At 43.6% G+C, this 13,569-nt stretch overlaps 1 protein-coding gene across 3 annotated transcripts in view; it reads right to left on the bottom strand.

Moving 5' to 3' along the window:
* PTPRT (protein tyrosine phosphatase receptor type T) overlaps positions 1 to 13,569 on the bottom strand; it is a 1,296,550-nt gene that overhangs the window by 302,049 nt on the left and 980,932 nt on the right. For all 3 annotated transcript variants that reach the window (XM_049868705.1, XM_049868707.1, XM_049868708.1), the window contains exon 10: positions 881 to 1,082. In XM_049868705.1, the coding sequence (XP_049724662.1) occupies positions 881 to 1,082 (202 nt within the window). The remainder of the gene's footprint in view (positions 1 to 880; positions 1,083 to 13,569) is intronic.

Here is a 13,569-nt window from a genome sequence, read left to right as displayed (position 1 = left end):
ACTGATGGGAATGCAGCTAAATCTGATCCTTTGGTATTAAGAGCTATTAAAACCCACATTGCTCATGACACAGTGTTTCAATTTCTGGAATCTAATCCTAAAGTTATAATCCAGACTTAACAAACTGAACTTTAATTCTACAAACATGTTTATCGAAACATTATTTTATTAAAAGAAAGGACGCACCCAATATATCCAACCACAGGGGTACGTTTCATTAAATTACTGTCCATCCACTTGACAGAACATTATGATGAAGGCAATGTAGCAACAGGGGAAATGCTTGTGTATAAGGACCAATGAAAACGTTAAGCTACAAAAAACACCATGAGTTTGTATCTATGTAAAATATATATGCATGTGGACAGGAATTGCATAGGCATTTTGGAAAATGAAAAGTATAAGAAAGGTTCTGAGATAATTCTGCTTTGATGCTATCAAATGGTGGCGGTGGCCTTACTGAGGATGGCAGGTTGTAATCTTGGACAACTGTGACTCTGTAACATTCATTCATTCTTTAATCAGACATTTCATGAGAACTTGTGCTGTGTCCTGCACCGCCAAAAGAAATACGCCTGAAAAATAAATCACTTTTTTACAAACCAATTTGTATGCAAGAAGAATGTACTATTTAATGCAACCCTGTGGCAGATTATCTGCTGAATCTCACCCAATTAATACATATTTTACATTTTAAGAAGTTCATAGATTAGGGTTTTTTCATGTAGACTACCACAGTAGCACACGAGGGGCTGTATCATCGTGACTGCTCTAATGACACGCAATGACAATTGGCTTTGCTGCTTTATACTCCCAGGAATATTAGGGATGGGAAAACAAAACAAAACCTCTCTGCCTTTTCCCTTTCTAAAAAAGATACCTGAAATTTTGGTGGTGATGCGAGTGGTGACGGGAGGCCCAAAGCCCTTTGCTGTGCTGGCCTTGATGGTGAAGGAGTAGGTGGTCCCTGGATACAGACCCACAAAGAGATGGTGAGTTTCGTTTCGGAGCTTGAACACTTTCCCCCTCTGGCTGGAGAGGTCAGCACTTGGATCCAATGAGCCAACAGCCTTGTAGTTGATCTGTACAATAAGCCAGCAGACAAACAGGTAAATAACTGGCCCAGGAAGCTGGATCAGTCTCTTTTAGAAGCACACCAGGAGAGGGGAGAGAAGTTATGTGAGCTGCCAGTTACTGACCACTTGACAGATCATCCATGCCCCGAAATACTCCACTGCTGACATTCAATCAAAATAGAACATGAGCCACGAACACAATTTCAAATGTTCTAATAGCCACATTAAAAAAAAGTAAACAATAAGTGAAATTAATTTTAGTAATATATTTTGCTTAACCCAATATCGCTAAAATATTATCATTCCAACATACAATTGATGTAAAAATTTTAAAGAGACCATTTACATTATTTTATTCAATTGGGAATGTATTTTACCCTTACAGCACATTTCAACTTGGACTGATCACATTTTAAAAGCACAGTAGCACCATATGACTAGTGGTTACCATATTAGCAGCACAGCTATACAGCAGTGTCAAAGTGTGGCATTCGACTTGTAATTACTTGGAAGACTTATTAAAAATGCAGATCCTGGGCCTCAGATTCCACATGGATAGCATTTGCTATCTGGTGCTTTCTCGTACATCATCTTGACTGTCTTCCCAAAAACCTCTTAGGTATCAGGATAGTTATTCCCCTTTTACTGATGAAGAAACTGAGGCTTAGCTGTATGCAATTTGCTTTAAATCATCGCTTTTCAAACAATCAGTAGCAAAGACCCAGTTCTGTGTTTTCCAATCCATTCCAGGCCAATAGTAATACAAAAACCACACCACACATGGCTCATCATGTGAGTTGGGCAATAATCAAACCAATCTACACCGTGTAATGAGACGAGTTCACTGATCATGCACTTGGGTGTCACGGCAATGTCAAGTTGCTATAAACGTTTCTAAGTGCTTACTCTCAACTTCTGTGCTTATATTGCTAGGAAAAGTAACAGTCAGTTGGCAGGTGGGCACTGGTCTTGGCACACCACCCTTTGAGTACCACTTCTCTAAATTACAATGATTAAGTGACAAACACTGTTTTTTTGTTTTGTTTTGTTTATCTAGTTCCATCAAAAAATGTTTTATTAAAAGATACATATATAGACAGATATGCATATATATACATATATGCATAAAATACATATGCAGAAAAGTATACAGCTTGATGAATTTTCACAAACCGGACACAACCATGTAACCAGCACCCAAATCAAGAGATAGAACATTACCAGACCCCAGACTTTTCCCTTATGCCCTCTTCTAGTTCTTAGTCCTCCTCTCCCCCAGAATAACCTCTATCCTCACTTCTAACAGCATCGACTAGTTTTTGAACTTTACATAAATGGAATCAGACACTAGTCTCTTGTGTGTGTGGCTTCTTTGCTCAACAGTCTGTTGGTGAGGTTCATCCAGGTTGTTGTGTGTGGTTGCGGATTGTGCATTCTCGTTGGCATTCACTATGCTACCGTAGACACAGGAGTAAATCCAAGTCTGTCAGACTCTAAAGCTTGTGCTCTTTATCCTGTATCATACTACCTGGCCTGGAGACACATTTCATTAATTGAAGAATATCATCACTCACACTTATTTACTCATGCACAAATGTTTCCTGTGTACCTCCTGTATTCTAGGCTCTGTGCTGTGTGCTTCTGGAGGACCCAAATGAATTCAAGCCAAGCCTTATCCTCAAGTGGCTTCCATTCTAAAAAGAAGTAAGCCAACTACACATGCAACTTATGCCTACTTTATGTTCCATCAAGAATGTCCTAGATAACAAAGTTTATAAAGAAAATGTTCTGCATCCCATTTTGTTGAGTGGCATCTGGGGTCTTAAAAGCAAGTGAGCGGCCATCTAAGATACATCAATTGGTCCCAACCCACGTGGGGCAAAGGAGAATGAAGAACACCAAAGACACAAGGAAAACAGTAGCCCAAGAGACAATAAGGGCCACATAAACCAGAGACTTCATCAGCCTGAGACTGGAAGAACTAGATGGTGCCCTGCTACCACCAATGACCACCTTAACAGGGAATACAACAGACAGTCCCTCACGGAGCAGGAGAAAAGTGGGGTGCAGAATTCAAATACACGTAAAAAGACCACACTTAATGGTCTGAGACTGGAAGGACCCCAAAAGATAGGGCCCCAGACTCTGTGTTAGCCCAGAACTGAAACCATTCCCGAAGCCAACTCTTCAGACAAAGATTAGACTGGACTATAAGACATAAAATGATACTTGTGAAGACTGTGCTTCTTAGCTCAAGTAGATAGGTGAGACTAAATGGGCAGCTCCTGTCCAGAGGTGAGATGAGAAGGCAAAAACGGACAGGAGCTGGTTGAATGGACATGGGAAATCGGGGGTGGAAAGGAGGAGTGTGCTGTCACATTATAGGGAGAGCACCTATGGTCACATAACAATGTATGTACAAATTTTTATATGAGAAACTAACTTGAACTGTCAACTTGCACATAAAGCACAATAAAAATAATAATAATAAAAAGGATGTTCCAGACTTGAGAGGACAGCCAGGCCCAGGAAGAAGTGGAACGCATCAACTTTACTTCAAAAATAAAATAAGCAACGTTCTGTTCCTGGCAATGGCACTGAAGGCTCTTTGAAAGAGGTGATTTCTCTCCCCTTTATTAAACAGTGGTAGTGAGTGCAGTGATTGATTCCACCTGTAGAGGTAACTTTCATGTTCTCAGGGGAGAAAGACCAGACTTTGCCTGGAGCAGAGGACGAGAAACTCAACAGAGCTGAAGGGTTCGGGCATTTTACAAGAGCAGCCTGTGGGTGCACATCCGTCCCACAGGTCCCTGGCCACTAGCTGTAAGTTGCAGTGGTGTGCCTGTTCACCACATTCCCTCTAGTCCCCCTGCCCGTCCCAACCCCTCCCAGAGGCAAGCACTGCAAGCCTCTGTCTCTTTGCTTGAGGGCTTTCTCCATGGATGCTTGGCCTGCAGTGCTTGGTAGTTAGCACACAGGCCCCAGCAACCATCAGCTAGCTATTGATGGGAGCATAAATTCCCAGGTCCCCTCTCACATGGTAGCCCTGCAGCTGTTGTTCTATAGTGCCACCCAGTTTCCCTGGGGGATTCGGCTCTACTTGCCTCCAAAGGCACCAGATAAAACCAAACCAGTTGCAGTCAGTCAATTCTGACTCATGGTGACCCCATGTGTCATAGTAGAACTGTGCTCCACAGAGTTTTTAATGGCTGATTTTGAGGAAGCAGGTTGCCAGAACTTTCTTCTGAGGTACCTCAGGGTGGACTCAGCTCACCAACTTTTCAGTTAGCAGCTAAATGCATTAACTGTTTGCACCACCCAGGGGCTCTCCAGTGGGAGTTGGCTTGAAAACATATCATCATTGGCTAACAAATGCCCTATTTATTCCTCACTCCCTCCCCCCTTACTGGTGTTTCCTAAACCTGTCAAACAATCTGCCTGCATTCGAACCCTTCTCTTCGTGTCTGTTTCTGAGGAACCCACAACTAAGGCAAAGTGATCAGGAAGGCATCTCAGGGGACAACTGAACTATAATGGAGATAGATGACACAGAGTCGGAGCAGAGGAAAGAGCATTCCAGGCAGAGCCAACTGCCTGGGCAAAGGTGGGGACGGCTTGCAAGAACTTAGAAAAGTCCATGTGACTAGAGCTCTTGTTGTCAGGTGCTGTTGAGTTGGTTCCAACTCATAGTGACCCTATATACAACAGAGTGAAACCCTGCCCAGTCCTGCACCGTCCTCACAATCCTTGTTATGCTTGAGCCCATTGTTGCAGCCACTGTGTCAACCCATCTCATTGAGGGTCTTCCTCTTTTTCGCTGACCCTTTACTTTACCAAGCATGATATCCTTCTCTAGGGACCGATCCCTTCTGATAACATGTCCAAAGTATGTGAGACATAGTCTCACCATCTTTGCTTCTAAGGAGCATCCTGGCTGTACTTCTTCCAAGACGGATTTGTTCGTTCTTTTCTGACTAGAAGAGTGTTGAGCTAATGGGGAGAGTGGAGCTTTCGTAGTGGGGTCAGGATTCCAGTTTTCCCTAGTGGCAGAAGGGAGACACTCAGAGAGCTCCCCCTGCAACAACAAAGCCCAGTGCACCAGTGGAGGAGATGTGTCCGTGTATCCCTTGGAAATCCCATCTAAGCTTCCCTGTGGCTGGGTGGCAACTACATTGATATACAGACACTGGGAGGTAAAACTCATGCCTTATTTACTAGCCAGTTCCTTTCCTGAGCTCCAAATTCAATCCAAAAGCGACTCCATTTACACCGAGCTGTCAATATAATATACCGTGCTCCCCTGCTCTCCTAACCTTTCCTGGTATTACAGGATTCTCACTTACTTGTAATGAAACACTATGAATAAATCACTGTATGTTAATATAGCGTGTCTTCAATTTTTTATGAAGGGCTACACCAAATCTAATTCCCTCTGCTTTGTCAGAAACAGTCTTTGAAAAATTTAACTTGCAAGTTTTACGAAGTTAGTGGGGGAACAGGATGGGGAGGGAAAGAAGGAAGGTGAGAAAAATGGAGTGGGATGGAGCTGTGGTCATAAAATGCATAAGGCAATAACACAAAATGAATCTTGGTTTGGAAATGGAGAAAAGGGAAGATTTGTTAGAATAGCAACCATAAAATAAAGAGTGAGTGGGAGAAAGGCTGCTGAGCTGCACGGCAACCCTGGGCTCCAGGGCCTGAAGCAACAAAGTGCTTGGGGGCATCCCCTTCTCCTATGGTTGCTGTCAGTGGAATCCTCACCCAGATGCCAGAGGGAGCACTTCATAATGAAAATCCAGTCCCTCATTTTTTTACATACTTAAAGCTAAGAGAGCAATGGTTTCCCATAGTTCTCAGGATTAAGACCACATCCTTATCTTGGCCTAAAATATACTACGTGAACTGGCCTCTGCTCACCTTGCTGGCCCCTCTCAATCTCCCTCCAGTTGTTGTTGTGAGGTGCCATTGAGTTGGTTCCAACTCACAGTGACCCCACGTACAACAGAACGAAACACTGCCCTGTCCTGCACCATCCTCAACCCTATCCTTATTTCAGTAGCTGAAAAGAGCCAGGATTCCTCTAGCCACAGGGCCTTCGCACCAGCTATTTAGTCAGCTTGGAACATTTTTTTCCTTCCCATGCCTCCTCTTTCCCTAGTTACTGACTCCTCATCCTTAGACCTCAGTTAAAATGACACTTTTCCCGAGCTCCTTCTCTGACTCCCAGGTCCTCCCACTTTATGTCCCCAGAATCACTTACCGCTCCTTTGCCCATGCAAATTTCCCATTTAACCGTGCAATAATTTCATTAATGTGTCTTTTCTACCAGCCCAGAGGTGGGAAAAGTACAGTCCGTGAGCCAAACGTGGCCCACCATCTATTTTTGTAAACAAATTTACACTGGAACACAGCTACACTCATTGGTTTATGCATTGCTTATGGCTGCTTTACACTGCAATGGCAGAGTTGAGTAGCTGCAACAAAGACCCTGTGGCCTACACAGCCTAAAATATTTACTCTCTGGACCTTTAGAAAAAAAGTCTGCTGGCCCTTATTCTAGATTTTAAGCTCCAAGAGGGCAAGGATTTTATCTGTCTTTTGCCCAACATTTCATTCCCTTGCACAGGGTGTATGTGTGTTATGTATATAAATGAATGCTCAAATAGCTGTGTAGCTTGAGCGCCAGGTTCCTCAATGGTAAAATAATAGTTCTAATTTCAGTTTCTCTTTTAATGTATGTTGAAGATTTATTCCCAGATTCTTTGCTCCTGGAAGACACCCATTTATCCAGGAGTAAGGCTCTAGGGAGTCAATGAGTGATGTTAGCTTCTGCACCAGGGCTCCAGCTGAAAAGGACAAGGGGATATTCTTGGAAAGAACAGGCAGCCCTTCTACTCTGGGCCAAAGGGGCGGGGGCAAGAGAGGCAGGGAAAACAGAAGGGAACAATTTTCCTTGATGAGCTCCATCAGGAAGGACTTGTTTCTTGAACATTTTTGTATTGAGCCCTGCTGTGCCGAGGCACTGGGCTAGGTATGGGATATGGCCACCTCAGTTCTGTTTTCACACGGAACAGATGACAATATTCTGGTCTTGAGGAGATGGTATATGAGGGTTAAAGGATGATACAAGGTGAGGTGGGGATGAGGGCAGTGGCCAGGACTCAGAAGCTGGTGAGTGGAAGATGCAACCATGACAAAAACACCATTTTGGAGCTCCTGCTTTGTGCAAGTACTGCGAGGGACTCCTAACATAAAAGTATCTCATTTAATCCTCAAAAAACGTGATGCAGGATACATGACAGTATGAATTCCTCAAAGCTCATAGAACTGTAAAACAGAGTGAACCCTTAATAGGGTATCAATACTGGTTCATCAGTTGCCACAGATGTACCATACTAATGCAAGATGTTAACCATAGGAGAAACTGTGTGCAGAAGCGAGAGGGTGTGGGAACTCTCTGTACTTTCTGTACAACTTTTCCGTAAATGAAAACCTAAAACTGTTCTATAAAATCAAGTGTATTCAAAAAATGCAAAAAAAAAAAAAAAAAAAAAAAGTCCAGTCCCCCCCCAAAAAATCGTTATGGGTCATTATGATTATTCCCATTCTTCAGCTGAGGAAACTGAGGCCAAGAGAGGGAATGAAAGTGTGAACTGGGGTGAGGGCGACTCTGGGTGCCATCTAGCTGTGTCCTGGAAAGAGGGGGTGATAATGTATAATACATGAAATGCTTTCTGCTGTACCAGCTTCACCAGGATCTTGTCTCTTAGCTGGTGCATGACTGTGGGCACCATGATGCAGCAGGGAACTTGGATAAGTTTATTCTGAAACATAGAGATGCCCTGATGGGACTAGAGGGTTGTCTAAAGAGATCACTCCCAAAGAGATGACCTCAAATTGAAGAAACCCATAACAGCATCAGCTGCCAGTGGTGACAGTATAAACTGAGTCAAGACTTGCCCACCTACAGCTTGACATTCTGGAATCATCCTCTATAGATTAGCCCCCTCCCCTCCTGAATAAAGACTAGTATCTTCATCCTAAACCCTTTGGGGGATCAGCTCCTTAAGTTACCCATCCCACATACTGCTGGCTTTCTCCAATGGCTTCCAGCCCATGCTCTGGACATCTCAACACACTAGAGTTTTAACAAGCTTACAGATGAGATTGACCAACATGGTCAGTTGTCACATTAAGGGTTACATTTATTTATTAATTTTTTTGGCCCTGTAAGTTCAAAACAACTAGTTAAAACATTTTCTCCTTTTTTTGATCAGCAGTAGAAGTGTCTACAGGCATGGTCTTTGCCATCATGATGACTTCAGAGGAAAATTTAAAAGGAGGCCAGCTCAAGGTAATCACTTCATGTTACGAAGTGTGTTGTCGTTAGTTGCCACCAATTGGCTCTGACTCATGGTAACTGTTGACCGAATGCTGTCCAGTCTTCCACCATCTTCATGATCATCGGTACGTTCATTCCATTGTTAGAGATATTGTGCCAGTCCATCTCACTGAGGGTTTCCCTCCTTTTCACTGACCCTCTACTTTGCCAAACATGGTGTCCTTTTCTAGTGATTGGTCTTCCCTGATGATGTGGCCAAAGAAAGCGAGTCGAAGTCCCACCATCCTCACTTCTAAGGCACATTCATGTTGTATAGTGATAGTGTAGTAATGGTTTTTTTTTTTTTTTTTTGGTTCCCTGTCAATTTAAAAATAAAATTCAAACATGCTCTTTCAGAAGAAATGTGTGAAGGCACAGATGTCTACAATGTATATGCCAGTGACTTCTTGGCCACAGTGCCCTTTTTTTTCCTAGAGAGTTGAGGACTATAATAACAACAGATGAATGATTATGATTGATACTTGTACTGCTGTTTCCAGTGCTCTAGCTAGGGATAGAATATGGGGAATTGCCACTGTTCTGCAAACACAGCTACTGGTTTTGTTTCTGTTGAGATTTAATCATTCAGTCAACAATTGCTCAGTAGATGCTCTGTGCTAGACTCAGTGCTGGGCTTTGGGGATATTCGGATGAAGACAACACAGTTATTAACTTTGGGAACAAAAGAGGCATCAATGGGTATTACAAGGAATTAAGTCCTTTGAGAACAAAGAATACAGGAACCTCCCAGAGAGGCTGGGCTATGTTGGGTTAGGCCAGTGGTCCTCAGCCATAGCTAAGAATAGAATCTTCTGGGGACCTTTAAAAAAGTACCAATGCCTAGCCCCACCCCAGACCAGTTATATCAAACTCTCTGGATATAAGGGCCTAGGCATCATACTTTTTAAACTACCCAGAAGATTCTAATGGGCATCCAGGGCTGAGAACTTCTGAGCTGAGCCTTAAAGTGTGAGGGAGATTAAGCAGAAGAATTGTGAATTGGCACTTCCATGTGCCAAGGAAAGGTGCCTTAAAATGACATGTTGGAAAGAAATAGAAAATGACCATTGGAACACCACAGTGATAATTGCTGCAGGCAGGATTCATTGATGAATGCTAAAATTGGTGGAGGGAAACGGTATTTTCATAGCCTCAAAGTATCTCCCCCACATTTACTAATTACTCTAATAGTTTTAAATTAAGAGCACAGATTTATTCACATCCCTCCCTCCAGGAAGTGGAGTCTAGTTCCTCTCTCCTTGAGTGTGGGCTAGACTTAGTGACTGACTTAGAATGAACAGAGTATGGAAGAGAAATATAGTAACTTCACAGTGGAGAAACCTGGCCAACAAGTGGTCAAGACTAACATCACCAATGATAAGTCAGGTTCACACAAGAAGCTGAGGGAGTGGAGGCTAGGGAGTGAATTTGAGTCACGACTGGAGAAGGATGAGGTCCCTAGAAATGTAGGAATAAGGTGGTGCCAATATATGGCTCGAAAACTAAAGTGGGGAGGGGGGTGAGCCTTCTCAGGCTGGAAGCTGTTGGGAAAGCCCTGCTGCATGTCTTCACTGGCCTGATCGATGGTTCTGGTGCTGCTAATGTTAAGGAACGAGAAGAGGGGTCTCAATCTGTGGGGAGGCAGAATCTGTTTTGCAACTTAGACCCACCACTTACCAAGAGTTGGGTGACCAAGGCTCTAGTTTGTAGTATCACCAGCCAAGTCCTCTGCTATCAAGTGGGTGGAGCAGCAAAGCCCCTGGAAGAGGTGGGCCAGGCTTCTCAGGTTGCCAAACCTAAGCTCCGGGGCCAGAGGTCCCGCTCCTGGGCTCAGTTTGCTGCGCAAGGACCTGTCTAAGCAATCCCTTCCCTTGCCCTGTAAGCCCGGAAAATGAGGCCCATGATCACTGGCAGGACAGTCCAGCTGCCGCCCTGCAGGGGCTTGCCTTAGTCTTCTGTCAACTCCCTCAGTTGCCATTGATCAGAAAGGCGTTGCAGAAGGGCAAGTCAGCTTGTTTGTCCAACATGCTTTTTCTGGGGACTCTGGGATCAAACATGAGTAGAAAACAAGCTTGGAATCCAGCCGGCCCAGGGTCCTTAGTGTTCACCACCCAGCAACCTAAACGGCAGGGGGCGGCTAGCAGGTGATAATATCAGAATGTTTATTAAGTGCTCACTATGCGCCCTCACTCTTGTCTAATTCACCACCCCACCCCTCATTTCCCAGTAAGACTTTAGTGTGGAGTGTTCCTGTCCATAGAGGGTCCCGCTACCAGCCCCAGGAATCCAGCCAAATTCTTCTCTGCCTCTTTCCCTCCCTTGCCCCACAGGGGAGGGATATCCTGACAGCTTCACTCTTTCAAACTGCACTGAATTTCAAAGGGCACAGCCAGAGTCCCGTTAACAGGCCACCATCAACTCTGATGGCTATAAAATCTTTCTTCCTAAACTGTCATAATGCAGCTTAATAATATGAAGCTTAAATCTCCTTTCAGCTTTTAATCTCGTGCTGGGGCGTCCTGGGTGCTATGATTTTGTTATTTTCACCGAAACTTTTTTGCTTAATGAGTCTGTCTGGCGATATTCCCAATTGCTTTTAGTCTGCATTGCAATACTTCTTGGGTTTCTAAATGTAAGCTGCTTGCCTTCCAAGTTCACTCTCAGCTGATTTCTGTTCTGCTAAGTTTAACCTGGTTAAGTTGCTAAGTTGCGTGACTGATGCCTCTCCAGTTGGCTTTGGACATGGAGATGCGAGAGAAGTTGAATAATCCCAGGGCACTGCTCCCTGGGACCTTGCAGCCATACCAATGGCCTTTCTGGTGGAAACATCCTGGGGAGAGCCTTCATGGAGGGCAAGGCTTGGATTCTATTTATTTATTGCTTTATCTGCCAAGCTCCCAGCCTGGCACAGAACAAGAGTCAATAAGGTTTACTGAATAAATGAGGATTAAGAATGAAAATGTAACAAACCCTGAATGTGGTACAGCTGGGATTTAAAATGAGGTCGTTCTGATGCCAAAGCCCAGCATATTGTTCCCCACCCTGCTGCCTTGTCCTTGGCCCCCTTATTTGCTACTTTGTATGACCAGTAGTAGCTGGTGGGGGGATTGGCTGTGGGTGCTTGTGACTGTCAGAAGACCACAAGTCTTCATAAATGGTCTGTCTGGGCCTGCCTCTTCCCAGGAGCATCGCTGGCATCTGGGTCCCTGCTTGTCTGGTGTGTAGTTGGTACTCAATAATTATATATTTAATAAGTAATGCAGCCTAGTTGGCAAAAAGCTTTTGTCCTCTTGGGCATGAAGTTTCCAAATCTGCATAAGTAGAAAGTACTTTCAGTGCTTTTCCCCCTTTATTTGTTGTTAAAAATGGCTACAAATCCTTTGACATGCCTCCCACCAAGAGTTGGAGTCTGTGTCCCCTCCTCTTGAGTCTAGGTGGACTTGTGACTGTATTGACCAATGTAATGTGGCAGAAATGATGCTGTGTAATTTTTGAGACTAGGTCATAAAAGGCAATGAAGCTTCTGCCTTTTGCACTGAGACACTCATGTCTACAACCCTGAGCTGCTATGTAACAGCCTGACTAACCTGAGACTGCCATGCTGTAAGGAAGCACAGCCACATGAAGAGGCCATGTGTAGATGTTCTAGTTGATAGCCCTAGCTGAGTCCACGCTTTGAGTTGGACCTGTTCAGGCACCAGACATCTGAGTAAGGAAGCCTCCAGATGATTCCCAGCCCAGCCAGTCGAGTCTTCTCAGCTGAGACTCCAGATGTCTTGGAGCTGAAATAAGCCATCCCTCCTATGGCCTTTCAAATTTCTGACCCACAGAATCTGTGAGCAGAATAAAATTGTTGCTTAGGCCACCAAGTTTTGGGGTGGTTTGTTACCCTGCAATATTAACTAGAACATTATTTGTCCATTAGACTTGAGAGTTCGAGAGCATGGTTAACCTCTTATTCAGTTTTGTATCCCAAAGAAGCGTAGTAGATATTCAGTAAATGCATGCTACCTTCTTAATCAAGTGATCGATGTTAACATCGCAGGTAATGAGTCATATAGACATCACGTGCCTCCAGATAAGATACTCTGAGAAGGAGATAATATTACTTGTGTGGAATTTGGCCAAAAATGCATAACCTCAATGTAATCATGAGAAAACATCAGATAAACTCAAGTTATGGGACAGTCTACTGACTGGCAGTGTACTGGACAGTACTGACCAGAACTCCTCAAAAGAGACAAGGTCATAGAAGACAAAGGATGACTGAGGAGCTGTCTCAGATTGAAGCAGACCACGGAGTAATAACAACCAAATGCAGTGTAAACTCATGGACCAGAAAATGGACATCAGCAGGAAAACGAGTTGAATTCAAATAAAGCCTATGGTTGAGTTCATAGTGTTGGTTCAATGTGCATTTCCTGGTTTCAATAATTGTCTACAGTTACGTAAGATGCTAACATTAGGGAAAGTGATGGGAATATGGGAACTCCCTGTACTAATTTTGAAAGCAGCACTTTTCTGAAAGTCTAAAATTATCTTAAAATAAAGTTTTGTTTTCTTTTAAAGATAACAGAAAAATGCATGCTAAATCACATTAATTGACTAATCTTGAATCATGGAACCTCAAGATCAGAAGCCAAAGGCTCAACCCTCCTCTCCCTGCCTCCTTGTAGCAAGTCATTACGCTAATCTTAGCATTAATTACCACTCACTATTTGCCAGGCACCATGCTAAAGCACCTTCCATGCATTACGGTGCACTCATTTCATCATTGCAAGTTTATAAGGCAAGTATTATTATCCCCATTTTACACATGAGAAAGCTGAGGCTTAGGGGGAATAAGTAACTTTCTATAGTTCTCACAGGAAGTAAGAGGCAGAGCCACATTTGGAACCCAGACAGTGTGACTCTAGAATTCACCTGCTTAACCTCAATTTACTGTGGCCATCATCGAGGTTGGCCAGTCTTGCTTCTAGGCAGGTACGGATTAACCAGTAAGCCAGGTATGTACAGGCTTACATTAATAAAGGCACACACGGGTTTACTTGATTGCTTACTAATCTGTAGTGCACAGTTTCACCTGTTTGTCACCAAAAAACAAAAAACAGA

Source organism: Elephas maximus, chromosome 25 (genome assembly GCF_024166365.1).
Source record: "Elephas maximus indicus isolate mEleMax1 chromosome 25, mEleMax1 primary haplotype, whole genome shotgun sequence".
NCBI classification, from domain to species: domain Eukaryota; kingdom Metazoa; phylum Chordata; class Mammalia; order Proboscidea; family Elephantidae; genus Elephas; species Elephas maximus.
This window is presented reverse-complemented; position numbering and strand designations above follow the sequence as displayed.